Source organism: Aulonocara sp. 'chitande type north' Nkhata Bay, linkage group LG5 (genome assembly GCF_057382095.1).
Source record: "Aulonocara sp. 'chitande type north' Nkhata Bay isolate Kocher_YH1m ecotype deep benthic linkage group LG5, A_spYH_male_GT1.1, whole genome shotgun sequence".
Classification (NCBI taxonomy): Eukaryota; Metazoa; Chordata; class Actinopteri; order Cichliformes; family Cichlidae; genus Aulonocara; species Aulonocara sp. 'chitande type north' Nkhata Bay.
Window position 1 is genome coordinate 2,279,288 of NC_141348.1, and position 27,403 is coordinate 2,306,690.

Below are 27,403 nucleotides of genomic sequence, written 5' to 3' on the forward strand. Positions count from 1 at the left end.
GATAAATGATAAAGGCTTTTTTTGCTGGTGTTGTTGAACGCTGACACGTCCTACTGGAAGCGTAAGCCTTGAACGTCTCACACGCAGACATTTTTTTGCCCCTCCTCCACATTCTGCCTCGTTTCCCTCCGTCTCCGCTCCGCTCCCAGTGCTCGGACATAGGCTGAAGGTGCAGAGCCGAGTCCCGCTTTTGAGGGAAATTCGAGGAAAGTCAGACGTCACAGACACCCTGATAGACCATTACAAGAGGAACCCATCCGAGACGACAGACGTTTCGCCGCTTCTGTGCAGTTGTGTTGTAACTTATATAAAATGGATCCAGTGACTCAGTCCGCCCAGATATCGTCGTCGCAAGGCTTTGCCGATGGACAAAATTCTGCTACCAAAGAATCAAAGCTGTCTGGTAAGAAGTAACCAAAGGATACGGTAGCTAGCTAAATGTAGAGCTTGATGCGTGTTTTATTCGTACCTTACGTTAAGCTGTATGTGTTGGGCTTTTATTTACACGCATGAATATCGGTTAACGTCCAGTTTATAACGCAGTAACGTAATGACTACAGCCATTGTAATGCTGAACGCCCTCACTGTGTCTCCCGCTGCCTGGATGAGGAGCTGATTTCAGCTGTGATGGGAGACACCTGTGGTCGTGGATATTTCCTGACACACGGCTGCCCAGTCACGCTCCGTGCAGCTGTGGCCTGCCTGCTGTCTGGGCTCGTTTTAGGCGAAACAACAAGCTAACACGGTGTTTGAATCCCTCTTTTTATTTGGCCTTACTGACAAACAGGAGCACAGCAAGTAGGCGGCCCTGCAGAATCGGGGATCATATATTTGACAGACGGTAACCAGCCTGCTACTGAACGGCGTAATACTGTTGAAAAGGCCTCGTTTAAAACAAAGGGAACACGTCTGATTAAAATACGTGTGCGTGGGACGTTTGATGTCAGCTAGATTTAAATGTAAATCCTGCTGTCCGATTAGAGCTACATTCTTATTCATAAGTGCAGAAACATTACATGACGGGTTTTTCTGCTGAACGTTGTCGAAATGTTGCGTTTGCCTGCAGTGCAGAGGCGTTGTCACTGTGCAGTTACCACAGAGGCACCTCTTAAAGGCACATCGGCCTTTTCCTGGCACTGCCTGGATTATGGGAGCCAGATGAACATCAGCATACCCGACGAGCTGCGGCACGCTCATTTACTACTTAGTTTATAGCTGTCGTCAGCTCCACTTCCACATGGAGCCCGTTTTCAAACAAAAACTCACAACCTGGATCTACAGTTTCACCATCACGCCCTCTCTATATCCGCGTATGAGGCTGACATGATTTAAACTCCATGGTTGCGCCACCTGAATCCTACAAAGCTGAAGCCGTGAATCATAAGATTGTAGACTTTCAAGAAATGCAGCAGGTGTGGTGATGCCAGCAGCTGGATCCTACAGGGCGTGGCACATTCTTCCTGCTGAAGTAGATAACTGTGGTTTGGCAAGTTTGCAGAAATTTCCATGTAATGCGTAACATGATAAATAATTAAGGACAATATATTTAACAATAAATGTTAAAATTCAGTATTCGTATAATCGGATTATTCAACAGTTACAGATGGTGCAAGTAAGTTGAGTTGTCTGTGCTTGTATGAATCCTGGAAAAACATTGTCAAGTTAGTGTGAGGTGTAACTGGTTTGTTTTTTATGAATGAAGCACTGAACTAACTCGCCTGGTGTTTAGACTCTGATCAGCAGCCTGTCTGCAGAGATGCTCCTCTACAAGGAAATAACTTTGTCATCCTTTACAACTTTTTTCAAATGCATGTTGTTAGTGTGTAATATGTGTTTAGGGTTATCACAGTACTATAACTTCTTAATTGATATTCATATCAATAAGTTTGCAACAGTATCAACACTAGCAGAATAAAAAAGCACTAGTACCTACTCGGCCTGACTCGACTCAGTTTTTATGGTTTTCCATTAGCTGGTAGTCCCTTTCCTTTTAGTACCTACTCGGGTTCCAACCAAGCAGAGTCAAGCCAAAAATGTGACAGACTTCTTGCCACTGATTGGCCAGGAAATGACTTCACTAGATGAGTCATTAGAGTGACTCCTGCACAAGAATTTAACCCGACAGCGAGGTTTAACTCTCTCTTGTTTGAGTCTATGGAGAGAAAACAAGACGGAGCAGCAGGTATACCATCAGCTCAACAGTTTGTTGTGTTTGTGTCAGGGATAAGCCACCCACACTGAGGTGGTACTCTAATGGAAGACGACCGAAACTGAGTAGACTCGAGTTGAGCCGAGTAGGTGTTATTGAAAATATAAAGGTTTTAATCTCTTAATTTAAACATATTTGACTGCTCCTTGTGTCTTATCTAATTAAACTACGTGTGTCGTTTGTCATCACTAACGGATTAATTTCTGGGCACTATCCCACGAATCCTGCAGAATCTTTTTTTTTAAATATATTTTTATTGCATGTCCAATATGCAAGGTGGTAAGAAGAGGTTAAATTTGTGTGCACAGAACTTAAGACCTTTACCAATACTGGCCTCATTTCCACATTAGTAAATGAGGCCAGTATTTTTAGGCTGTCAGAGGCTGTGCTGTGCTTTTGCTGTCAAATAGAGCTGGTGAGGAAGGCTGCCACTGTTTGTCTAGTTGCTCGTAGACTTTTCTTAGCTTTAATCTCGAAACCTAACAATAACATAATTGTGTCTTTGTCTTAAATTAACACCACGTTGACATTACAGGCAGGCAGAACTGATGTTTGCTGCCTAGTTCCTACATTAATTTTTTTATTATTGACCTTAGCCACTACCTTAATGTTAACTAGGGATGGGAATCCCAGTAGTCCAATACCGTCGATCGATCCCGCTTACCTATACTTGCACTCCTGCTACAATCAGCTGATTTCAGGTCGTGTGTCGGAGGAGAATAATAGTGGGGCAGTCTACAGCATGGACATTACTTTTATTTTTATTGCACAAAAGGATGAGAGCGCGACGGTAAAGTGAAGACTGCAAACAACTGCAGTATACTTGTTAACACAACGTTGGCTCTTTGCAAGCACCTGAACTTCAACAGGTAACAAACCGACGAGCAGCCAGGCTGCAGCCTCCGTTTCTACCTGCTCATGTTTCTGCTAAATACTAAGAGGAAGATATGTGTGTCCTCATTAGGATAGGGATTTATGTTGGTGTGTGGGACTGTAACCTCAAGTTTATGCTGTTAATTGGTAATTATGAGACTGCGCGTTTCAGATCATTTTACAGAGTAACATGAAAGTAACTTAACAAGTAGTGTAACGAATGTCTTTCTCCTGGGAGTAATTAAGTAACGGACCTCATTACATTTAAGAAAAGTGTTCTGTGTAATACGTGCAATCAATTTTTTGAGTAACGACCTCAGCAATGATCACAACAAAGATGGGAAATACCCACAGCATGCAAAAAAGTCCACTCGGCATGTAATTAATTTGCATGAATGTAATGTCTTTGATATGTTGCTTAGAGATGGTGGTGACGTTCAAAGTGGAGCCAATGAGAGTCGATAATGGAATCTGAATTGCTAACTTCTCATCAGTTCCCATCGCTGCGTGGGGGAGTTCGCCCAGACAAATGTGTTTTAAAACTTGGAGGAGAGATTCGACAGCATCCTTTTGGGGGATCCTGTGGGAGGTGCTACTCGAGTATCTGGCCTGTTGCTATGAGCCATTCAGTTCCTGTATAACCGCAGCAAGAGCTCGGTCCACCTTGTCAGCAATAAGTCAAAGTCGTTATTGATTCTGTTCATAATTCACAGAATTTGTAAGTGTAGGCAAGTGTCTGAGGCCTCTACTTTAGTGGCGTCAGGATCGCGTGCCTGCTTTTTGCAGATGATGTGGTGCTTTTGGTGTCAAAGATTAGATTTTGAGACGAGTCCATGAACATGACTTATTCCTGAATAATGTTGGAAAATTCTCCCATGATTCTGCTTCAAAACAGCATCAGCACACTGCATCTTTCCCTGTGCTTAAGGCCCAGTTATTACATGCGTTATGCTAGAGTTGTATTGACAAGAGAAAATTATTATTGTAGTTTTTGGGGATTTTTTTCTTTTCAGGATCTCTCTTTTTTTGCTTTTTAGAGAATTGTTGGCAGCATTTTTCCTGGTAATTGTCTCAGGATTTTGAGTCTGTGGATGTCAGCGCGAGCAGATGTCCTGGCCTGCCCAGCTTCTATCTGTTGCTCAGCCCATTACACTTGAGTTCCACAGTGGTGATTGGCTGTAGTCACAAAGGAAGTGGCACACTTTGAAATGGGGACCTCATTTCTCAAACTATGTTGCATCATATTTACAGGACGAGTTGGCTTTGGAATCCATCAGAGTATCGCTGCAGTTTGTGGTGAATTTATGCAGCGCTCATAATCATCAGCTCATAATTTGATGGTTAAAATCCTCTACTGTGTGCATTCTTCATATTGCATCATGTGCACAAACAAACATTCGTTAGTAGTGAATGTTTAACCCCCATCAGTCTGTTTTCCCTTCTCTGCTTTGCTCTAATGCAGACTGCAGCTACTGCAGTTGACAGTATCCAGGAGTTAGTGATGCGCTACCTACAGCCAGAACCTTCTATATGACTTTGTTTATGATTTCTTGTGAGAACGGTTCACCACTGAGCAGTTAAAAGTGAAGCACACAATCGAAGCTTGAAAGAACAGTGAGTTCTTTCAGCCCCCATCCCCCTCGCTGGCTCTCTTCCTTCTTTGCCAAGCTGACCCTCCTCTCTCCAGTCCCTGCTGAGGGTCACAGAGGCAATTAGATAGCCCTCAGGGGTGGACAGTACAAGATAGCTCGAGCAGGAATTGCAGGCATGGCAGTAGAGCCTCCCTTCACTTCCATTCAGGCCCTAAACTAAGAAGCTAGAGTCCATTTTTTCCCATGCCGGTCTGTGGTATCTGGATGCTTATTGTGATTGCATGGAGCCTCGTCGTATAGGCACTCTGTTCCAGATCCATGATTTCTGCAATAAGACATTGGTTAAAGCTGCACTAATGACTACTTTCTATTTTAAGGAGTCATTTGTGGCTACAGATCCACAGAGAATTATCTCTAACTCTGGAGTTCACCTTAGCTCTGAGCTGTATGGCCTCCTTTAGCTCGTAGTTTGTTTTTCACCTTTTAACTGGATTTCTCAGCTAACGTTTATGCAGGGGGACAAAAACGGTAAACAAGCAGCTGTTTCAGGTAAAAGGCAACACGGTCTCTTGTTCCTGCCATCCTCTTTCATATGTAAAGTGTTGTTCTTGTTGTATTTCCACACTTTTTCAAAGAAAACCCCTCATTTTTACGCATCTCACAATTTGTGACCTGATGTATGTGCAGATTTGTAGGTGTTGATTTGTTGTATGCAAGCAGATATGAATGAAGCTATTGAAAAACATAAACTTGCATCAGTGGTTCATATGGATTTATCTTGGCTTGGAGTGCCTGCAGCACTTTTAAGGTTGGCGGTTCGATCCCTGGCTGTTCCCAGTCTGCATGCCAAATATCCTCGGGCAACATACTAACCCCAGGCTCCTCTCCTGTCAATGCAACCATTGGTATGAATGTTTGAGTATTAGAAAAGGCACTGAGTGCTCAGGTAGAGTAGAAAAGCACTATGTAAGAACCAGTCCACTTACCATTTAGTTCTTGCAGTCTCGTTAAAGACCAGAGGTGTGGTGTTTTGAAAGGGTAACAGTAATATGAATCTGAGAGAAGGAATGTTGCACCACACCAACCCTAACCTGCCTCACCTGTACCACCTTCAGTTGAGCTGAAACAAAAGCAAACGCCACACCTCATCTTTACGCAGCGAAAGTTCCTTTCCCACAATTCAAGTAGTCGTCCAATTTTGATTGATGACAAGGAAGAGTGAAGCATGAGCTCCTATTGGCTTCCACTTTACCGTGAAAGGCAGCGTTCACAGTAGAGGTGGGAATCACCATATATCCCACGATACGATATTATCACGATACTTAACGCACGATACGATATTATTGCAATTTTTAAAAATATTTTGCAATATTCAGATTCTGTACATAAAGGTAAACTTTATCAATATTCATTTTATCTAATATCAAAGTCTCGCACTCAGTCTTTCTCTGATTTCAGTCAGTTTTATTGTTGACAAACTGAACGGTTTGTATTACAGTCTAGTCCAACTTAACTGAATGCAACCATCTGGTACAATTATAGCTATTCTGAACTATGCAATTTATGAAAAATATGCAGCCCCTTCAGCAACTGAAGAATTTGAAAGTAAATTAAAACAAAATATAAATTTACATTAAATAAAAAAGTTTTAAACTGAATTAAAATAAAACATGTCTTAAATTAAAATAAGTAAACTGTCATGTTTATTGCTGCCATAAAAAAGTTAAACACATTTGGACAGTGAAGGAATGTCAGGATTCTTGCTCAGAAAAAGGATCAACGTGCTCTGAAGTCAGAGCACAAAAACCTTTTTTGTAACAAAATATCGATTTCTGCTGTCCCTGTATCGATACATTATTAGCAAACAAAATATCACGATACTACACAGTATCGATTTTTTCCCCCACCCCTAGTTCACAGTGGAAGATATGAAGTTGGGGTTGACTAAGAGCGAGTGGACCACAGCATTTTTACTTTAGGTAGATTCTGTAAGCTGGTTGGTGGCATTTAGTCACATGCAAAGCTTAGTGCAGGCCCGCTTTACATTCTGGTCTTGTTGGAGGTTGTTGCAGATGGAGCGCTGTCCAAGCTAGTCTAGTTTTTACACACTTGATTGGAAATCTTATGTGGAGCTCCCTTTGTGTACCAGGGGTACGAATAATCCAATCGTTCTATCGTACCAATGACTGATAGAATCGTCCAACCACAAAGTAAATGTTGTGGCGTAAATGCAACAAAAACTGAATTCACACCATAAAGACCAGTTTCTGACCGATGGACCATCTACAGTTCAGAAGAATGGCTAACACTCCCACAGCGTTGGTTATGTTACCTTTGTTTGTATCGGTGAAGTAGAAATGGAACGTGTGCTGTTTAGGTTGTAGCCCAAACCAAGCTGCAGTCCAAAGTATGTGGAGATGGGTACTGGACAGAGCTGTGGAGCAATGACTGTGTAAATTAAATGTTTGTGTGTGAAGCTTCTGTCTCTTCGAGTGCTTTTGTCTGCTTGTTGAGTACATTGTCTTGATTTTTTTCCTGCGTAGCAAATATAAGTGCATGTGTTAAAGTTTTTGTAAGTTTGAATGAAACGATGGCCACCTGTAAGCACTGGTTTGTTCTGGTCCTTATGTGAAGTAGTACATGTGTAGAGTTGTTAAGGCTGGATAAGTTAACTTTTCTTTTGAGTGAGGACGGTGGATGGAGATGTTTGTCTTCTTCTACGATGATTATTCTTCTGTCCTCTTTATTTTTTCAGATTCCTTTCTTTCCTCTTCGCCTGTATCTCTCATTCAGTCTCCTCAAGGCAAGTGTATGGTTCTCTTCGATTGCTCGCCTGCTCTCTCTCCCTCTGCCCTGTACTTTCTTGCTGCCCTGCTGCTGTGCAGTTCTGCCTCATGCCTCTTTCTAGTGCCCCTCTCCTGCCAAATAAGAGCCCAGTAAAAACAGCTCGCCTGCAAAGAAACAGCATAGGTGGCTGTGGCCCTAACCTGCTCTTACCCCGCCCCTCCTGCAGACCTCAGTCTGTTTTCAGCATTCCTTTAGGCTGCTGCAGTTATTCTAAGCTGACCAGTCAGCAAAGCTCCCCTTGTTTTCAAGGACTATTGACTGATTGATTGATTTTCTTTTCAGGCTCCTTAGACACACCTATCCATTGCCATAATCTGAGCCGCAACAGCTCTTGTTCACATAGTCATACTGTAGAGTTAAAATAACGTCTCTTGCCACGAGTCACTGGCACTCTCAAAGCCTTCCTTGGGCCATGTGAGAACTCACTGCTGCTTCTTCTTGCCCAGAATTGTACACTAAGAGTGTTGCTCATAAAAGCCTCTGTCTGCAGCTGCTAGCAGTGTGATCCATCTCAGTCTTTGCTGCCTGCTAGCAGGCATTATTTAGGTCAGCATCGCTCACTGTAGGTTCAAGATAATCCCGAGATTGCCACCTTATTTTAGGAAGGCAGAGAAGTTCAAGTTCACATTGTGCATAAAGGACCAGAAATCTAAAAAAGGATGAGGTTGGTGTCTCAGGGGAATGATTCTACCTTCCTGCTGCCCTAGTATCTGAATTCCCCTTCCCAGTTTCAGTCCTAGAAGCTATTGTGTACTGGAGGATGAGTGGCACTGGAGATATCATCGACCGCCCAGTGGCCTGGGTCTGCCATTGCCTGTAGCTCATTCACCCTCCATCCCACTACCTACTTACGGCTCTATAGGCTTTGTGCATGTCTCACATCATTGCTTATGCAAAACAAGTAGGTACATTTTTCCTTAACCCCCCAATTTAGCTTCTTCGCTTTCTGATTCTTTTTGAACTGTTGTTTCTATCACCGCCAGCATTCTTTACTTGTTTGTTAGACAAGCCTAGATAAGGGGTAGCGTGAGTGATAACATGAGCTGCACCAATACAACACACAAGCAGCCGCCCTGAGGTTTGACCGACTATGACCACACCCTGTGGAATCTGCACTCGGACTCACTGGCTTCTCAGCAAAGATACAAACTTCACACTTTTTAGCTGTTTTTGCAGAATTTTAATCAATTTTGGACCCAAATCCAAGTACAAGTTCAGTAAGCATAAACAGGAGTAAAACTCAGTCTTGGGTCTTTTTGCTGTTTTATCAGCTGCCACAAATAACAGCTGAGTCCTGGAAGACTATTTATGTGGCACCTCTGTTGTTGTAAATGGCAACAAGTATTTGAGGGATCAGTGAGAATATAGTTGAATAAGAGCGTGTTAAGTAGATGAAAGACATTTAGAAAACCAGGTTTTTTATATCGTCTCTAATAAGGCAAATGTAATGAAAAATGAGTGAAAATGTAAATAATTTATACTGTAGTGAGCTCATACACAGACTATAATGATGCTAACATAGACCATCAGACTGCCAACCTAAAAGAAACACCTGTGAGTGAAAGCTCAGGTGCACTAGCACAGTGGCAAGGTCCACCAGCAGACAGGTGTGGGGTCACCCACTGGAGCTCACAGATATTCAGACACAGCGCTGCAACCAAATGAAAATATGGAGTCACTCTGGGCCAGTTCATAGTCTCCATGATTTTCCATTCTGTGGCTACACAACAGCTCCACTCAACTCTCCATTAGTGTAACAGCAGATTGCACGAAGCAGAAGGCTACTCATTCCCCATTTGTAAGATGCCACGATGGCACATGGGGATTATTAATATGCAAATATGGTGACAGTTGTAACTAAACAAGTTCTTAAAGCTACCTTTGAATCGAAGCACGAACGTCCTAACAAGGAACCCGAGCACTAATATGTGTTTTGGGATTTGTTTACAAGTCCAAAGCTTCCGTAACGTTGTTGGAAAGATGGAAAGTGCATTCATGTGGCCTGGTTTGAACAAAGCATTGTATTGTGGTGCAGGGGAGGTGGCAGCTCTACCAAAGACACAGTGGAGCAGTCAGCTGAGTATGGCTGGAAAACTCTTATACAGAGAGCAGGGAGGGAGGGGTGCTGACAGCTCCCCAAAAAGTAGAAGAAAATGTAAGTTTGGAGTAAATTGAAAAGACTGATCAATGTCAAATTACAAAGTAAAGCCTTGGTCATGAGAATTTGGATGTTGCTGTGCACTGGTTATACTGGGCTGATGTTCATTTCTTAAAATATGTGCCAGGTACTTGTCACCATGGGGACTGAAAATGACTCATCTTTGTAGCCTGGAGGATTGCCGAGGGCACAGGGTTACTGCAGCCGCAGTGAGAGAGCCTTCAACACTCCAAGAGAATAGAAAGTGCTTCAGTGGCCCAATTTACTGCTCAAGGGCAACAGTATTATCTAACTCTTCACATATTTGTATAAGCACGTTACATAATCGCGAGCTAACGACGAGCCAGTGTTAATTATGTAGAAAATAACTCGACAACTAAAAGGCAATGATGACTGTTTTTATCTTCTTGCTTTTTTTAATGAAATTTGTATTAAAAGTTGTAATGAAGGCTTGAATTCATTATAAAAGTCTGTTCTGAACTTTTCCTATAAGTTCACTGTTTAACTTTATTCACCTTTAGTGATGAGTATTAGTAATTGGGCTGCCAGTGTAAAGTGTTTCTGTTGCTGGCCTGCACGTCTTGGATATGAGTCAGACACAGGACGTCTTTCCTGGTTCAGAGTTGGTTCTGTACTCAGAGCCTGGGTTAAGGGATGTAACCAGTGTTTACTGGTAGTGTGTTTTTGTTTGTGTTAGGGCTGTGCGATATGACCAAAATCCCAATATAAGACATTAATCGTCCCGACAACGATATATATCACAAAAAATTTACATTTTCTGTAAATTCGGTGAATCTTGGGCAACTTAACTTGGGTAAAGTGTTTCCAGCTGAGCGTCGTGTGCCTGGAGTCGAGTGTTACACAAGTTGAAATGGCCGCAATTGTCTTTGAGTATTTATACACGACGTGCTGCGAGGAAAAGCCTGTTCTAACGTTTGACTCTAAGGTTTATTTTTTTGCACCTGGCGGCTCTTTTTAGCTTCTCCGTAAACACTCTGCATACTATTTCACGTGATTCGGTTTATTTTGAAAAATCTCAACAGGATCTTCAGCTTTATTGTGAAAGATTTATGTGGAAAATAAACAAGCGGACGGCAGAGTCACGTGATGGTTTTACCGTCATTATTGCTAACGACAACACGTAAAAACAGGGGCTTGTCCGTCCGCAGTGTGGTTATATTAAATATAAGAGAAAGCGAGAACTTTAAAAAAATCCTACAGTGACCATCAAAACGATGAAAAATATTGTCGTAAACAGTTTATTTTGCGACACCACGAAATAAACGATAAATGTTTTCATATCGTCATCCGATATATATCGTTATATCGAACAGCCCTAGTTTGTTTGGGGTTCTTCTTCTTCTATTGACTTGCGCCACCTGTACCTCTGTCAAACAATTAATATTTAATATTTCAGAATCAGAATACTTTATTGATCCCTGGGGGAAATTATTTTTTGTTACAGTGCTCCATTTTAAACCAACATTAAGACAAGACAGACAATACGCTAACTAAGAATAGTACAATATATACATACATACATACATACATACATACATACATACATACATACATACATACATACATACATAAGTCACTTATAAATAAATATTTGGAAAAGAAACATGTGTAGTTGTAGCAGCAAACAGTGTGTTAAGTGGATGCGTTGTACAGGGAGATGGCCACAGGCAGGAATGATTTCCTGTGTCGTTCAGTGGTGCTTTTCGGTAATCTCAGTCTCTCACTGAAGCTGAACAAATCTGAATTTTAAACCAGCTTTGCCTCATTTAAGTTTTTTTGTTTTTTTTGCCCCAAATTCCTACACAAATATTAATGCTGCCATGTTCCTAGTTTCCTGAGTTTCCATAGTAGGGACAAACAGCTTTGAGTAGTGGTTTGATTGCTTCTTCTTAGTTCCAGTGCTTGACTGTTTGAGGTGAACTCACTTGTTGTTTTTGAAAGAATGCAGTTTTGTTTTGTTTTTTTGAAAGGTAAGTGCTATATAGCTTGTTAGCTAGGCGTATTGTTATGCCTGGTTTTGGAAATGGTTGTGTTCATCCCCTGTTACTTTAGCTTTTTAATTCTGCGCTCTAAGTAAAGGTAACGTTAGTCACTGTTGCGTCGTATGGAGTGGCTAGTATTAGCAAAAAAAATTATAGTGTGTGTGTGTGTGTGTGTGTGTGTGTGTGTGTGTGTGTGTGTGTGTGTGTGTGTGTGTGTGTCTGAGAGAAATCAGAGGGGGGTTTCAGTTGTATCAGAGGGGGGTTTCAGTTGTAAATGGCGGGAGAAATCTCTTGTATACCCTTGGACACAACCACAGATTAATTGAGATGAAATCAGGGGTCAAGTTTGGAAATGGCAACAATGAATATCTTTAGCAGATTATATCTCAGTGGAACTGCTACCAAATCAGCGTTTTCAAGGTGCACAAGCAAATGTATATTGTTCAAAAAGAAATTGTGCTAAAGTCTGCAAGTGTGAAACAAGTCACATTTGTTATACACACTGCAGTGAACATGCATCATCACCCTGTCCACACATGATGTACTGGTAACATTTTTATTTTCTTCTGTTGCCTTTTTTGATCATGCTGATAATTCCATTTCCATACTAAGTACTCGTTAAACTTATGAGCAGCATGGAAAAGCTTGGATATCATCCATAGTATCAATATGCCATTCATTTCCATGATGCAGTGCATGAATGCTTAAGCTGTCGCATTAAGGCCTTGCTGAACGATATTAAACTGCACGTGTGTTTAGTGTGTGACGTTTATGACCTCACCTCCTTTTTCCCTCTTGGCTGTCATTCCCCATACACGACATTCCAGACAAAAGAGTGGTTTTGGGATCTGACAAGTCCTGCGAAGGTGTAGCGACATCTCTTCGCTTTCCTTCCAAACCTGGTTCATTTTCCCTTGGTAATTATGGAGGTGAAGCAGGACCACCGGACGCACCGCCGGATTCACCAATAAAGACATCCCCTGTTTCTGAGCGAATAAAGGCCCTGGAGGCTCTCGCTGCCAAGAAGCAGCAATCTGATTTTAGAAGCGATGGAGGTTTCTCTCTTTTCAAGGACCGCCACCATGAGAAGTCTCCTACTGACAGCTCAAAATCCCCTATTGAGAATCGGATGTCTCCAAATGAAAAAATTACACCAACTATTCAGAAAATGGGAGGTTCTTCTGAGCAGGAATCACCAGGATCCCCCTTTGAAGTTCTTGGAGATTTGAGACAAGTAAACGAGTTTGAAGAAACAGAAGAGTGGATGAAGGCTCATTTGCCACCTGTACCAGACTTAACTTCTGTAGATTTAACTGAAGGCACCAACAGTGTTGAATCCAAGGACAAGGGGACTCGGGTTGTTATACCTACTTCCTTTACGAGTGTCCCTGATGCTTTTATGGATTCTCCCGTGGAAGCTCCCTCAGTGAAAGATGACTTTGATAATGCAAAGAAGCAACCAAACGTTGAGGAAGAGTTTGATTTTAACTTTTTGCCAACAGCGTACATGTGGGATCAGCAGGACAAATCGGATGACCAGCCTCCTTCAAATCTTGACTCAGTGATTGCATCACCTCCTGCAGGCTTTGGCACTCCATGTCCAGAGGCAAAGCAGAATGCTTCAGATGAAGAGAAGGCCTCCCTGACCCGCGATCCAGAGCCCCCAGAGCCAAGTGAAGCAGACAGCTCAGGAGAGTCGGATGACACTGTTATTGAAGACGAGGCGGGTGCTCCTGCTTCTGCCCCCCATCCATCTTTTGAGCCACAACTTTCGAAAGATCCCACCGCTACACCTGCATCTTCGAATGTTCCCCCTGCAGAAAAGGAGACTCCTCCACCAAGGTCGGAGAGGAAATTAATGCAGGTTCCAACAATCAATGTTATTGAGACGGATGAACCAAATTACAGTGAGGAGGAGATGGAAATGGAACCTGAAGCGGAAGATGTGGATTATGAAATTGAAAATCCCCCAGCCAGTGAGAGCCCAGAAACCTCACATTCACAACCTGAAGACACTAAAACCGAACTACCCAAAACGCGTCCCCTGGAAACTGAGTTCATGGAAGGCTACTCGCCTCCATCCTCACCTGTGGATTCTGATGCCGAGTACTCGCCCAAACGCAACATCGTTGCAACTTCTCCAGAAATAGACAATCGGGAATCTGCAGCCAAGTCGGAGACCCTACCCAAACCCCCTGCTCCAAGGGACACTGCATCGGGCATCTCCCAAGCACAAGCTGATGAATCACAGATTCCTCCAAGTAAAATGAATGAAGAACCTTCCCAGTTCACACTCACAAATGCAGAAGTGGACTTTCCAGACAATGATGATGAGTGGTCAGACGAAGCTCAGGAGCACACACTGCCCAAATTGTATGAGAAGGGTAATATGCCCACAAAAGAGACTTTCATAGAGACTGTTCCTCTTTCTAAAACCACCTTTATGCAGGATGATATATATGACAGACAATCATTTGATTATGATTATGATGCATCTTCTCCCTTGTACGACATTGACCATAAAGAGCTGAGCAATGCTAAGGAGCGGTTTCTTTCTGATCCTTCCCCAACTGACCCTGATACGCCGAATGCATGCTCTGCACAAACCGATGTTACCGAGGACAGGCGAAGTTTGGGTGATATCGCTTCACTGAAAGATGAAGCTTCCCCAGAGCAAGCTGATCAGCCATCTCTACAAGAATACCCCCCAAATCCTTACTCCTCTTTCCAAAGCGAGGCACAAAGGAGCTTCAGCGAGCAAGAGTCCAATCAGAAAATGAGCAATGACGTTGTTGCAGATGGTGCACAGAATGAGAGCTCCATCTCCGAACGTACAGACAGTTTTGTGGAATTCATGCGGGAATGTCTCAAATCGAGGCAAGATGAAGAATATCCCGACAGCGTGCATCAAGGTGTTCACGGAAAGAGCGAGCTCAACAAAACCAGTTTGCATCCTTCCCAGTTACCGCCAACCGTGGTGCTGGATCTTGAACAAGAACAACTAACTATCAGTGCTCTCAAAGAGCTTTGCAGCAGTCAGGAGGAGGAGGCGGTGAAAACCCATACCAAGGCTTCAGCCCGAGACCAAACTGACCTCAGCGCTGCATCTGTACAGCAGTCTTCCTTAGCATCAGTAACTAATCCTCCATGTTCCCAGCACGTCCGTGCTTATGACAGCAAATATTCCAAAGAGGTAGAAGCTATCGATGAATTGGTGGCCGAGGCCTATCATCTTGCTGAGCATGTCTTGACAGCAATACTAACCCACTTATCAGGTAACATCTCTTTCTTCTGGGCAGCAAGCCTGCTAACCTCACGCACGCTCCTTAGCTGGAGCAACTTATAACTGCCTGTGTAGCAAAAGGATTCCTGTTGTTGTTTATCGTCAGCTTTTTGGCCCTCTCAGCCTTCTTATCTTGGACTGTGCAGTGTGTCATGTCCTGTGACACGTAGCTGAAACTTATCACCAAGAAGCAAAGATTTATATTAAGAGAACATAATTAACTAAAAAAAAAAACAGATCATGCTTAGCTTCTTACTTCTCACTTACAGCGAGGAGAAAAAGAGTAAGCATGATCTAAGTTATTTATGCTTGATTCTGGGTGATAAGTGACAGCTACATGTCACAGGACGTGACACACTGCACAGTCTAAGATAAAAAGGCTGAGATTTGTTTGTTTTTTTTTCTTTTTTGTAAGTGAAAAACCTCAAAAGCAATACAGACAGTGTTGGGGGGGTTTAAACTTAGCAAGCCACTGATATCATGTTCAACATAACAGTGGATTTTGCAGCTGAATGAAATTTCTGTCTACATGATTGTGCTTGGAGTGAAAGGAGTAGTTGGTGTTTAGAGCCAAGCCATCCTTTACTTGAGCTGAGTTGGTTGTCAGAGTTCAGTGGCATCTAAGAATTACTGAGAAGTGTAATCAAGTCAGTTTTATTTATACAGCAGCAAATCACAGCAGCAGTCGTCTGAAGGTGCTTTATATCGTAAGGTAGACCCTACAATAATACATACAGAGAAAAACCCAACAATCATATCAACAATCAACGCTGCTAAAATCTGCCTCCACTTAAAATGGCTAGCTGCATATCTGATTGTTAGCACAGAGTGTCCAGGCACTCGTTAACACTCGACACTCATCAATCCATACTGAGTACAAGCATGTTCGTCTGTTATCTTCTTTTTGTCCTAACAAACTTTGAAGGGGAAAAATCATTTTTTTTATATTTTTACGTTTTTAGCTGGATTTTTTGTTTTTGGGGGGGTTGTGTTGTCGTTGTCGTTCCAAACCACTTACAGGCTCGAGCTCTGTTGTAGAATTCAGTTTGTTTACAGAGTCACTGGAGTTTGAGCTACTTAAAATAAGCTTTGGCCTGATTCTGACAGACAGTCTGTACTGTTCAAGAGGTGGTCACCAGATGGGAAGATATTATATGTGCACACACACACACTGCTGTGTCTGTGCTGGTGTTCTTGAAATTAGAAACCCAGTAGAGTGTGCAGCCACACACGTAAAGAAACTTTAGTGTGACTTTAAAGCTGCTATGAGCCTCGCTCTCTGCTCTCAGTGGACATTTTTGTAAATGTTTGCTAACTGTATTATTAATGAGCTTTGAAATGAAGCTCTGTTTTGCCGCCCCCTCCCCCCACGAGCTTGTGCTATTTTAGTGCTGCTCTGCGAGGTTATTAAGTGGGATATTCTTGGCTGGGTTTGTGTCAGTGTGTGTATCTGATGTCATGCTGATGGGAATTTTGGAAACCAATTCGCAGACCTTTATTTTTTCTCTTTTAAATATTTATTATTGCTCATTAATAAGGCAAGAGTATTTCTTATCAGATTACGTCAATCAATGGAATAATTAATAGATTAATCCATCACTAAAATAATCGATAGCTGCTGCCCTGATCCTCATGCAAACCCAAAATATCTTCTGTACATGGATATAGATCCTTTTTAACGTGCCTAACACTAATGTACATAAAAAAGATGAGCATAAACCGTTTAGTTACAAGCTGATTACCGAATTTCCCAGAGGAACCCACCCGAGGGATTAATAAAGTTTTATCTTATCTTAGATGGAAATGAACCCATTTCACTTTGTTTCCTCTTTAAATGGATTCATCTGTTCCAGCAAACTTTCCAACGAAATTTGAAGCTTGTGTCTGAATGTTGCTGAGAAGTAGAGCAAAGGTGTTCCTCGCTTTTTTTCTTACTCAACTTATTTAGAATGAAAATTAAGTGTTAAATGCCAAAAGCAACGTGTGTGTTTGAACTCATGTGGATGTTATTAAAGATGCATTTGAGGCAGAGTTGCTTAAATCAGTAAGAGTAATATAATCGCTGACGCCCAGCATCCTCATTGTCCTGACGTGCTGTTTAGTCTTACTGAAGGTGAAGGCACTCCATGAATTATACAGTGTCTTTGTTATGATGGGACGCCTTGTGTGAGCGTTGGTTTACTGCGTTCGACACTCTGAGCAGTTGTTCACAATTGTGCTGGTGTGTTCTGTCGTGCACGACAATAAAGTTGTGTCGATGGGCGATGAGACTGGTGATTGTTTGTTAGCTGAGGCAGGTTTATATGCTCATGTTCCCATTGAAGTATTGAATGAATATCACAAGATTCATATTGAATCTATAGTGTCATGTCACACCTCTGCATATACCAAAAACAACCTAACTGCAACATAGACGAGTGGGCAGTTCAGGGGCTAATGGAAGATAATCTGACTGCATTTGAAGAAACTTATCTATTTATATATATCTACGTGTCTTTTTTTGCCCGTTGTATCTCTTTGTTGGTGCAACAAACTCCTGTGAGTGAGGGCAGGGGTGAAGAGACGGGGGATTTCTCTGCGAGAAGAGAAGTTGGTCTACATGTTGTGGATTCAGGCAGTTCCCAGTAACAATGTCACCAGTAGCTGGGAAAAAATGGTTCAGAATTAAACTGGTCCCAGAGATTAGGGCTCTGCGATATGACCAAAATCTCATATCCTGATAGAAGACATTTATCGTCATGACAACGATATATATCACAAACATTTACATTTTCTGTAAATCCTGTGAATCTCTTATTTTGAAAAATCTCAACAGGATCTTCAGCTCTATTGTGAAAGGTTTATGTGGAAAATAAACAGGCGCTTGTCTGTCCTGATATCTTAAGTATAAGAGAAAGAACTTTAAGAAATTAAAGTACACTACAGTGACCATCAGAACCATGAAAAATATTGCAGTAAACAGTTTATTTTGCGACACCATGAAACAAATGATAGCGTAAAATGAAACGATAGAAGTTTTCATATCCATATATCGTTATATCGAACAGCCTCACCAGGGATGCAGAGATGCTGCTTTGCTCGGCGAGCCAAAGGAGGACACTCCCTGCATGGTCGCTCCTCCAGATCAATGAAACAGCCTTAACTCGGTTGCAACTGTTGACTTCTTCCTTTGCCTGCTGAGTTGGCGTTTCCTGTGATGCTGTGATGTTGTGGTGAGAAGGCTGGCCCAAGGAGAACCATTAATGCAGTCATTTGACCTCTTAATTGGAGATGCATCATGCATTTCATCGGGACCAAGGGACAGGCAGTTTCCTCAGCTCTGTCACCATCAGTCTCTTGCTGTTGAAAGATGAAAAATCCTATTTAAGAATGCATTTATTTACAAAATAATATCAAACTCAAACCAGAGAAGTTGACATATTTCTGTTGCTACTGGAAGGAAATGTTCGGCATTCATATTCAAATGCTGTAGTGCAAAGCAGCTGGCTGCCTGCAGTGGCTTCAGAGCTTTTGTTGTATGTTCTCCATCAGCCTCTGTAAGAGTATAGAGATCACTTCTCCTCACTTCAGGTGAGAGCAGAGCTGCAGAGATCGCTGCTTGTTGCTCCAACAAGCGTCCCAGCATCTCCAGCGTGCTGCTCCATCCCCACTCCAGTCTATTGTCCATATAATGTGAGGTGATGGCTGCAGCTCTGCATGTCAGCTGCCACAGGTTATAGCGACTCGGCTTCAGATAGGTGCATCTACTAAAAGTCTGACATCTTTGGGTCTCATTGTCCTCGACTTGAACGTCAGAGGTCAAGCTTTCTGAAAATCTCATGAACTCAAGAGCGGTGACGTAGGATGTTGAACGTGATACCCTGGGCGAGTCTGCTAGTTGGCTGAGGGTAACGCCGCTGTTGCAAGTGTCTAGTTGGTGTCCTGTTTAAAACAAAACGATGTGTAGCTGCTTTTCACTGCTTGTGTGAGCGAGTGAGAGAGGCCTATATAACAGTTGCTCCAATTAAAGCTGCTGGAGCACTGAGGCTTGAACTGTCCCCGTGGCATAAGCCCATGTGGTTTCTGCACCGCAGAAGGCTTTTTTAACTGCCCCCTTTTTTCCCAATACACTGTAAGGAAGTCAGTTTCCAGTGTGCCAACCCATCCCGCCGTTATGTAACTGCGGCTGTTACGTCTGCACGTGCATACAAACATGAAACGTGTGTCCGAAGTTATTCAGTTACTGTGGGCTGCAGATGCCCGAGGAGACTGATGGTGAACACTCGGGTTTTATCTGATCCCACTCACAGAATGTGTTCTTGAAGGAAAATGGCTTCATTTCCCCTGAAATCAGCCAGTCACAGCTGATGTGCTGCGAGTGCCTGAAAACGACCGTCTCTTTGTAGATAACTGACTCGTCTACAAAGAGAACCAGAGCAGCTCTGACTTCATGCCTGAATCATCTGACCTGTGTTTACCAGACCACCCTCCTGTTGTCTCTCTGTGGCAGCTGGCATGTTTTTATGTTTATGACCTGTAACAGAGGCCGTGTTACCTTTGGTCCCTGAAACAACACTCCTACTGCTATAAATGGACCAATACAATACAGCTGTGAAAACTGCAGCGGTCGGGCGGTGTTGACGCCCACGTTTGTGAATGCGATAACTCGAAAATGAGGCCGCGTGGGAGTTTCAAATTGATCCTATGGCTCCCGTATCAGTACTTTTATTTGTTATTACGCCTTCAGCAAAAATCAGTTTTACAGTGTGAAACTGCTTCAGGCTCAAACGTCTGCAGATTTTTTGGTATCAGACTCATTTTTATAAACTCCAGCAAAAATGAAAATGGATCTTATTGAGCACAATTTGCAAAAAAACAGCTTATGCATGAAAATCAACCATTTCCAACAGTGCAGCTTAAGATCCAAGTGTCCCAGGAACGACTTCCAGTAGCACCAGTAGCACCAGTGAAAGGCCCTGCAGGAGGGAAAAACGGTTTTTGCAGATAATGGCGGACATGCGATAGCTCCTGCTGACGATGCGATGGCGTTTATTCCAACATGGAAGCGCTATGAATAGCTGACAGATCAGCAAACGTGTTTCTGGATTATGTTTTTGTTGTTTGTTTGTTTTTTACACAAGTTTTGCAAAGGCATTAGTGGAAGGAAGCCACCACCTGGTTGAATTCAGGAAATGTAAGTGTAACTCGTCCGTTTTCTCATGCAAAGAACAAAAATATTGCTCTCGCTTATTTGGTTGCAAATCTACCGGGATTTAAAAATAGATATGTGAATGGGACTGCGGAGACGCCTGTAGGCTTAGAAGGGTTAAAGGTGGATTAAAGCTGCAGGAGTTTGCAGGAGTTTAGGGCTGGAGTCAAATGTATGTTTGGAAATGTTCACATTAGTCCCGTCTTCTCTCTGCAGCTAAGGATCTGATTCACTGGCGAGACCCCAAGAAGTCGGGCGTGGCGTTCGGCCTGTCCTTGCTGATGCTGCTGTCGCTCGCAGCCTTCAGCATCATCAGCGTGGTCTCCTACCTGCTGCTGGCTCTGCTCTGCGTCACCATCACCTTCCGCATCTACAAGTCTGTGGTCCAGGCTGTGCAGAAGTCCAATGAGGGGCACCCGTTCAAGTAAGACGGCCGCAGATGGGAGATTTCTCTGCTTGTCACAGTTAACTGCTGCCACCATGACCCAGTCAGGCAGGGTTGGTGTGCTGGACAGCAAAAACGTTGTTTTATCTGTTTTACTGAATAAAGTTGAACCTTGAAGACATAAATCACAGTTTAAAAGAAGTGATACATTTCAATATATGATGATGTAATACTGCCCTACCTAACCCAGTCCTATCAAAGGGGATTATTGTGATGATCTGCTGTCATGTGGAATCTGATTCCCACCTTTATCTTGGATAGAAAGTCGGTGAAGCTGTAGGTGCTTTCTGATTGGCTGGTGTAAGTGCGGGCTGCTGAAAATGTTTCGTTTGGTGAAATCAAATCAATTGTGCTGATTTATATTTTGTTCATGTTAGAAGTCGGTCGTTCTCCTCCACACCTTTCTGAGGAATTTCGTCCTTACGTTCCTCGCAGGTCCTTGGATCAGCCGACCAGCTGCTTTTGGTTGTCCCACAAACTAGCCTGAAACTTAGAGAACAAGCTTTTTCAGTTGTGGCTCCCAAACTCTGGAATATGTTGCATTTAAATATTAGAAAGGCGTGTTTTTGTTTTTTTTATTTGTCTTTGTTTTATTTTATGTGAGTGTTTTAGTGCGACTGGTTTTATCCTTTGTGCTCAGCCTCTTTTCCTCCGTCCCTCCACAGAGCACTGATAGATAAGGATGTCAGCATCGCTCCAGAGTCTTTCCGCAAACACGTGGATGCAAGTCTGACCTACATCAACCGAGCTCTGAAGCAGATGAGCCACCTTTTCTTGGTTGAAGACCTTGTGGACTCCCTAAAGGTGAGCAGCTCTGAGCTTGTGTCAGTCGGTGGCGGTTTCCTCTTCCTGTCGCGCAGCACCAGCCCCGATCTCTCCCTGCTCGCCTGCTGCAGCCTTTGCTTTGTTGGTGCAATGTTAACTTCAAACCAGGTCACGGTTGGATCGCATCTCCATCCTCAGAATAACCCCAGGATTTATGACCGTGTTATGACTGTGTCCCACATCAGTACTCCTTATCCAGCTGCAGGGAAGCGCAGACAGATCTGCCTCTAGATCCATCCGGTCCTCTGATTTCCTGACTGGGAATTCCTAAAAATGATTTACTAACGGCTGTGATTTGATTGTTTTATTGATCAGAGCTCGGTCACCAGATGAACCTGAATTATGTGTGGGGCAGATCGTATTTTAAATCTGCACAAAGGCACGTTGATTAGTTTGGAGAAGACTCTGACTTGGAGGTAACGTGGTGGCGATTCTGAACTCCAGGATGAGACGTGAGACGTCTTCAAGAAGCTCAAAGAAGTCCAGTCGCCTTTTTTCCGAGCTCTTTAAATGTTGGAAATTCAATATCAAGCTAGAATGCCTCCACAGAGAGCAGCTGTCAGAGTAAGAGTGCTTGTTTGGACTTGGGCTGCGTATCGTCACTGATTTCTAGAATCGATTTCGATTTGAATCGGGGACATTTTGCCACTATCAGTACATATTGTGTCTGACGGGTCGGCTCTTTGTGTTTACGTCAGAGTCCGTGTACCTGCTCTCATTTCCTGTTTCAGCTGTTTGGTGGTTGTTAAAATTTCGTGAGCTTTACCTGAGATTCTGGCATTTGGGGCAAAATAAATGTAAATTAAAAAAATCGATTCAGGATTTCAATGAATCGATATCACGTGATTCAAGCTAAAATCGATTTTAATCAAAACCCATCCCCAACGACAGCGACGCTGTTCTTTAGGGAGGAAACAGCATCTGCTCGTTTGTGTCAGGACTGCACAATTAATCAGCTTTTAATCTCGGCCATGACTTTGGTTTTTCCACTGTTAAATAAACACAATTAAACAGTTTGAAAACGAACACTCAGCCAGGAGAACGCAAATCAAGCGCTCCCTACACGACTAAGGATTTAAGGAGGATGAGTGGCGTCACACTGAGCAGATGTCATTCGTGTGTAAGCGCTGCTTGTTGTTGATCTTGAGCTCTCTGAGTTGCTCTTTGTTTTTCTCGCAGCTGGCTGTGGTCATGTGGCTGCTGACCTACGTAGGCGCCGTCTTTAATGGAATCACCATCCTCATCCTGGGTAAGCTTTGAACCGCTCACTGTTCATGCACGCCGTGCTGCGTTCTCATGTCGGTCAGGTGGTTGTGTTGCTCTGGGGTCAAAGAGCGACTCCAAGCTTTGCACTTGCTCTGCAGGATCTGCTGTCGGCTAACGTGTTTCTCTCTGTTCTCCAGCCGACGTCCTGCTCTTCACGGTGCCTCCCGTCTACGAGAAGAACAAGGTGAGTCTCAGGCTTCCTGATCAGCTCAGCGGTGTAAACATGGCCGTCAGCAGTGAGTGCAGTCTCATCACACACTGAAGGCTTTGAGGCCCTGACAACATGAAGTCATTGGCTCACTGAGGGGATTGTAGTCACGGACTGCCAGGAATGGCAGGCACCATCATCTGTACTGGTCCCAGTTTATGGCTCACAATAGTTTAAAATTAACCAGTGTGGTTGCTGTCAGTGACACGGTCCCTGAATGTCTTTGTCATCCACTGTTCTTTCCTGAAATGACTGTTATGTGTAAAAGGAGAGCCCATTAGGGTCGGGCGATAGGTAACAATTTTCCAACCGACACTCGTCAGTCCAACAGGTGACATATCCACGCATGCGCAGACTTTGTGATGGGCGGAGCCATGTAATCGTGCATGGACTGATTTGGGCGTTTACAACACAGAAAAAGTCCAAACACGGACGAACTAATTTCCCGAAACATTCGGGCTGTCAGCGTTAACGATTAACCCGATTAAAATGTTCACGCGTTCGACACATCTGGAGCGCAGAACGAACAAACTTTGGACAAACTGCCGAAATTTCAGGGATTTAGACTCAGTCTGCGCTCCAGATGGTTAATCTTTAATCGCGTTAGTCGTGATAACGGCGCGTTAACGCTGACGGCACTAAAAGAAATAAAAAGTCACCAATTTGGGATTTCTTTGGCTTTAAACCAGATCATAGAGGTAAACCTGAGCATGCTAGGCTACCAGCAGCTTCTGCAGCTCCATCGACGAGCATTTGGGCGCACTCTGAGGAGGGGCATGTGCTCGCAGATGAGAGATTTTTTTATTTTTTCTGCTGACTGCTTCTATTAGCTCCATTATTAGCAAACTTACTCATGAGCAAATAAGGAAATAAATAAATCACCCTTGTAAAAACGATCGGCGATGGGCTCAGCCTGTCGGCGATAGTCGATACATTCGTCCAGTCGCCCGACCCCAGACTCCATCCATTCTCTATCCGTTTTTTGAGGGTTGCAGGGGGGCTGGAGCCTGTCCCACGAGACGCAGGGCTAACACACAGAGACAGACCCATTTAGATTGACCAGTTACCCCACTAACAGGAGACTGACTGCACTTTACACTGGGTGACTGCAGCAGGTTATTTGATGCAATGAATTTGATTCCGTTTTGTTTTTAGTAAAGAGTTTTTGAAAACGTGGACGACGACTGCACACAGAGAAGCTCGATGCGCTCCAAAGGGTTTTCCTTACTTTGTCTTCCTCTGAGGTGGTAACATCTGCTCTCATTTGTTGTTCCAGACTCAGATTGATCAGTATATCGACCTGGCACGTACTCAAGTCAACACTACTATTGCCAAGTAAGTGTTGCAGAAACGTGTCTTTCGTCTTCGTTCAGTGTCCAGGTTGTTGGATTTCACTCCTGTGGTGCTTTCTCTCCCGCAGGCTACAAGAGAAACTCCCAGGAGCTGTGAAGCGCAGCAAAACTGAATGATCCCCCAGCCCCAAACCAAGCACCACGTCCCCATCATCTTCATGTCCATCACCATATCTTCCCTCCCTTATCCGACTCCCCGGTCTAACTCCTCCTCCCCACACCGTCCACCATCAGCACCCTACTACACTGAAACTTCCTAGATAGAAAATCTCTGAGCTACTCAATAATCAACTACTGTGCAGCTTAACTTGCAAGCATTAGAGGAGAACTGTGCCTGTGCAGACAGGAAGCACATAGCAAGCGAGGAAGTGGCGTAACGGCACGACGTACCCCGCCTGGCTGTGGACGTGCCGCGGGGGGACGGAGACGGGATCGAGTGAACTAGACTGAATCTATGACCTGGTTTTGTCTCGTGCAGCGAGCAGAGGGTGTACGATGGCAGCTGATGTCACAAAATAGCAAATGTCTGTACTTGAGCCGCATGTTTGCCTGAAGGTAGATGGCAACGTTGTCTCCAAGTAAAAAGTCGGCATCCTTTTGGGTGGTAACAAGTTTCCATTCACCGTACAGACACTTGTCTATGTAAGTAGTTTCTGAAATGCACTGAACTTTATTTTTTCATGAGCAGGTTGAAATAAAAAGGATGGGAACTCTGAGCCAGCTGTGATAATTTGGTCTAGTTCACCTTCTGATCAGATGTAGGTTTCTGTGTTCGAGCACGTTAGCCTCGCGTTCTAAAGGAAAGTCCCGTACTCCAGAGTGTTGAGTTCTCACGTTCACTTGTAAATTTTGATTCTTCTTCTCACTTATTACTGCTATTGGTATTAATTATACATTAGCTGCTTGATCTCCCTACTAGCTTGACAGTAGCAATGTAAGAGTTATGTTAAGTGTTTTTGAGCTTCATAAGTTTAACGTGGAGGTCTGTCAGAAGCCTCCCGAGACATGAATCCCTGATTATGAACTAGGTTAAGCAGCACACACTCGGAGCTGTGCCACAACCCTTAACTCTAACGTCCCGGCTAACTTTGCAGACGATTGTTTTGTTGAGTTTCAAAATGACAAAGTGTCAAATGTTTGAATCTTCCAGCATTGTCATGTGTTTTAGTTTGTAACTCGACTTTATTAAATGTCTATTAAACAGAGTTGCTTTAGCTTTGGTGCATTTTAAAAAGGTCTTATTAATATTGTTTGGGAAATCTCACTCGTGCGATGCATCGGCTGCGAGTTTAGAGCGTAGGTGTGGGTTTGTACAAACAGGCGAGTGCGTTTTGAATGTAGTGTTGCTGGAGGAGATGGGGCGGGTTACTACAGAGCTCTGTGTGTCATCTTGTTTTTCTTTGACTGCCGTGAAGCGCAGGTGTAAGCTGGAGTCTTTCTATAGGCTGTATCATATTCTTGATCCTGACTTTGGTTTAATATGAATACTCGTGATTGTTGTTATGGTGTTTTTGATCTCCTGTGTCGGCACTACTGCTTAATCTCCGTATTAATTTAAGGGATGAATATGTGGATGGAAATGAGACATAGTGTGTGTTAGTGTTGCTTCGTCGTGCAAGTCTGCTCATCTCCTGAACGTACCCAACGGCCGGCGGCGAGAGGCCGCCCCTGCCTCGTGTGCTCACCGCTCCCCATGCATGTCCTCTGTGTGTTGACTCCTTCTGCATGTGCCGGTGTCTTGTTCGCACTGTGGGCGAGCGAGACATCCACAGGTGTAACTCCCTGTTAGCCTGTCGGTCGGTCGGCCCGGGTCAGCTGCCCTCGTGCTGCTGACCCGGGCCGGCCGGCCTGTGTCCAGCTGCTCCGGGTGCAGAGGGCACGGCATGTGTTTGAGCTAATCACACTTTAGATCTCACATAGATACTGTTGTTATGCACCCTCTTTCTACATTTGAATGTGAAGACGTTGCATATTGAAACTTATTTTAAAGTTGTCTTGTCATTCAGATTAGATTTATTAGATTTTAGATTTCTACATTAAAACGAAATGTTTTAGTTCTATTTCACATCTGCTTATTAATGAAAATGAAGCCGTTGCTACTTTTTAAGGAAACATTTGTAACTTTTATTTTGTCAGCATCTTTGATTCCCCCGTTTTTATTTAACTTCTCTGGAAAGCTCATCCTGACCCTTTAATATTCACCCAGCTGACCTCAGGCTGTCAGTCGTCCCACCAGTATTGCTATGAAACAAAGAGAACTAGCTTCCAGATGCACAACACCTTTTGAGTGTTACGTTCGACTCACGATCTGACCAGAGTGTGTCTGACTTTGATTTTTTTGGTTTTTTGTCAATGGCTTTCTGCTTTACTGATATCTAGGTGTTGTTCACTAACATCAGCTGTTCTGTATTGGCTGACTTTGGTTCCAGTTTGTGAAGCTTTGGGAAGGCTGGTGTGGAGGGAAGGACAAAAAGCATATGTGTCTCTGTACTGATGTCAAAGTGAAATGAATAAAAACACCTGAAAGGTCTGTGGCTTTTTGGAGGTCTCTTCACTTTTGTCTGGCTTTAAAGAAACTAACCATTTTCCCAGCAGCCCCCACTGTGGGAGTGAGGAGGACTCAAATGTAACCTGATAAAATGTCTAAATCAGGGGTCTCAAACTCGCGGCCCACGTCACCCCCACTTGCATCATCTAATGCAGTTTGACCCTCGAAGTGACTTTTTTGTTACGGAGGATTTGTTTGAATGCAATGTTCAAATAAGTTCTTTAAAAAACAAAAACTGATTTAATATGAAGGCAACATGAGCACAAACATGCTGAGGGATCGGCTGTGTTAGTTCAGTGACACTTATGTCGCATTTTGAGTTTGTTTTGTACGACTTGAACACTAAAGGAGGCCACAGCTCATTTAATGTGAGGCCCTAAAGTAATAAGACTGGACATGAGAGCCTGCTGTCTGTTATGGTGTTTGGGTGAGGAGAGGATTATAGTTTCTAATTTTAGACCGGGCCCCACGCTACAACCATGAAGTGTTGATAGTTACACACATATTGAACATCCCCCTTCCAGCTATTGCATAACCGAATAACAGCCACATAGTTGTAAAACTTGAATGAAACGTTTGAAAATCAGCTCCTGTGTGGAGGCAAAC

At 43.4% G+C, this 27,403-nt stretch overlaps 1 protein-coding gene across 2 annotated transcripts; it reads left to right on the forward strand.

The window, feature by feature from the left end:
* The first annotated feature begins 82 nt into the window (after nucleotides 1-82).
* rtn3 (reticulon 3) lies at nucleotides 83-26,779 on the forward strand. Of its 2 annotated transcripts, XM_086290925.1 has the most exons (9): nucleotides 83-403; nucleotides 7,430-7,477; nucleotides 12,510-14,957; nucleotides 20,370-20,577; nucleotides 21,264-21,402; nucleotides 22,603-22,672; nucleotides 22,827-22,873; nucleotides 24,174-24,232; nucleotides 24,318-26,779. In XM_086290925.1, exons 1-9 carry the CDS (start codon nucleotides 313-315, stop codon nucleotides 24,364-24,366), a joined length of 3,159 nt encoding a protein of 1,052 aa, XP_086147051.1. In that variant the 5' UTR covers nucleotides 83-312; the 3' UTR covers nucleotides 24,367-26,779. The 2 variants fall into 2 exon arrangements, with proteins under 2 accessions (XP_086147051.1, XP_086147052.1); XM_086290926.1 differs by lacking the exon at nucleotides 12,510-14,957 and having other exon boundaries at nucleotides 112-403.
* The last annotated feature ends 624 nt before the right edge of the window (nucleotides 26,780-27,403 follow it).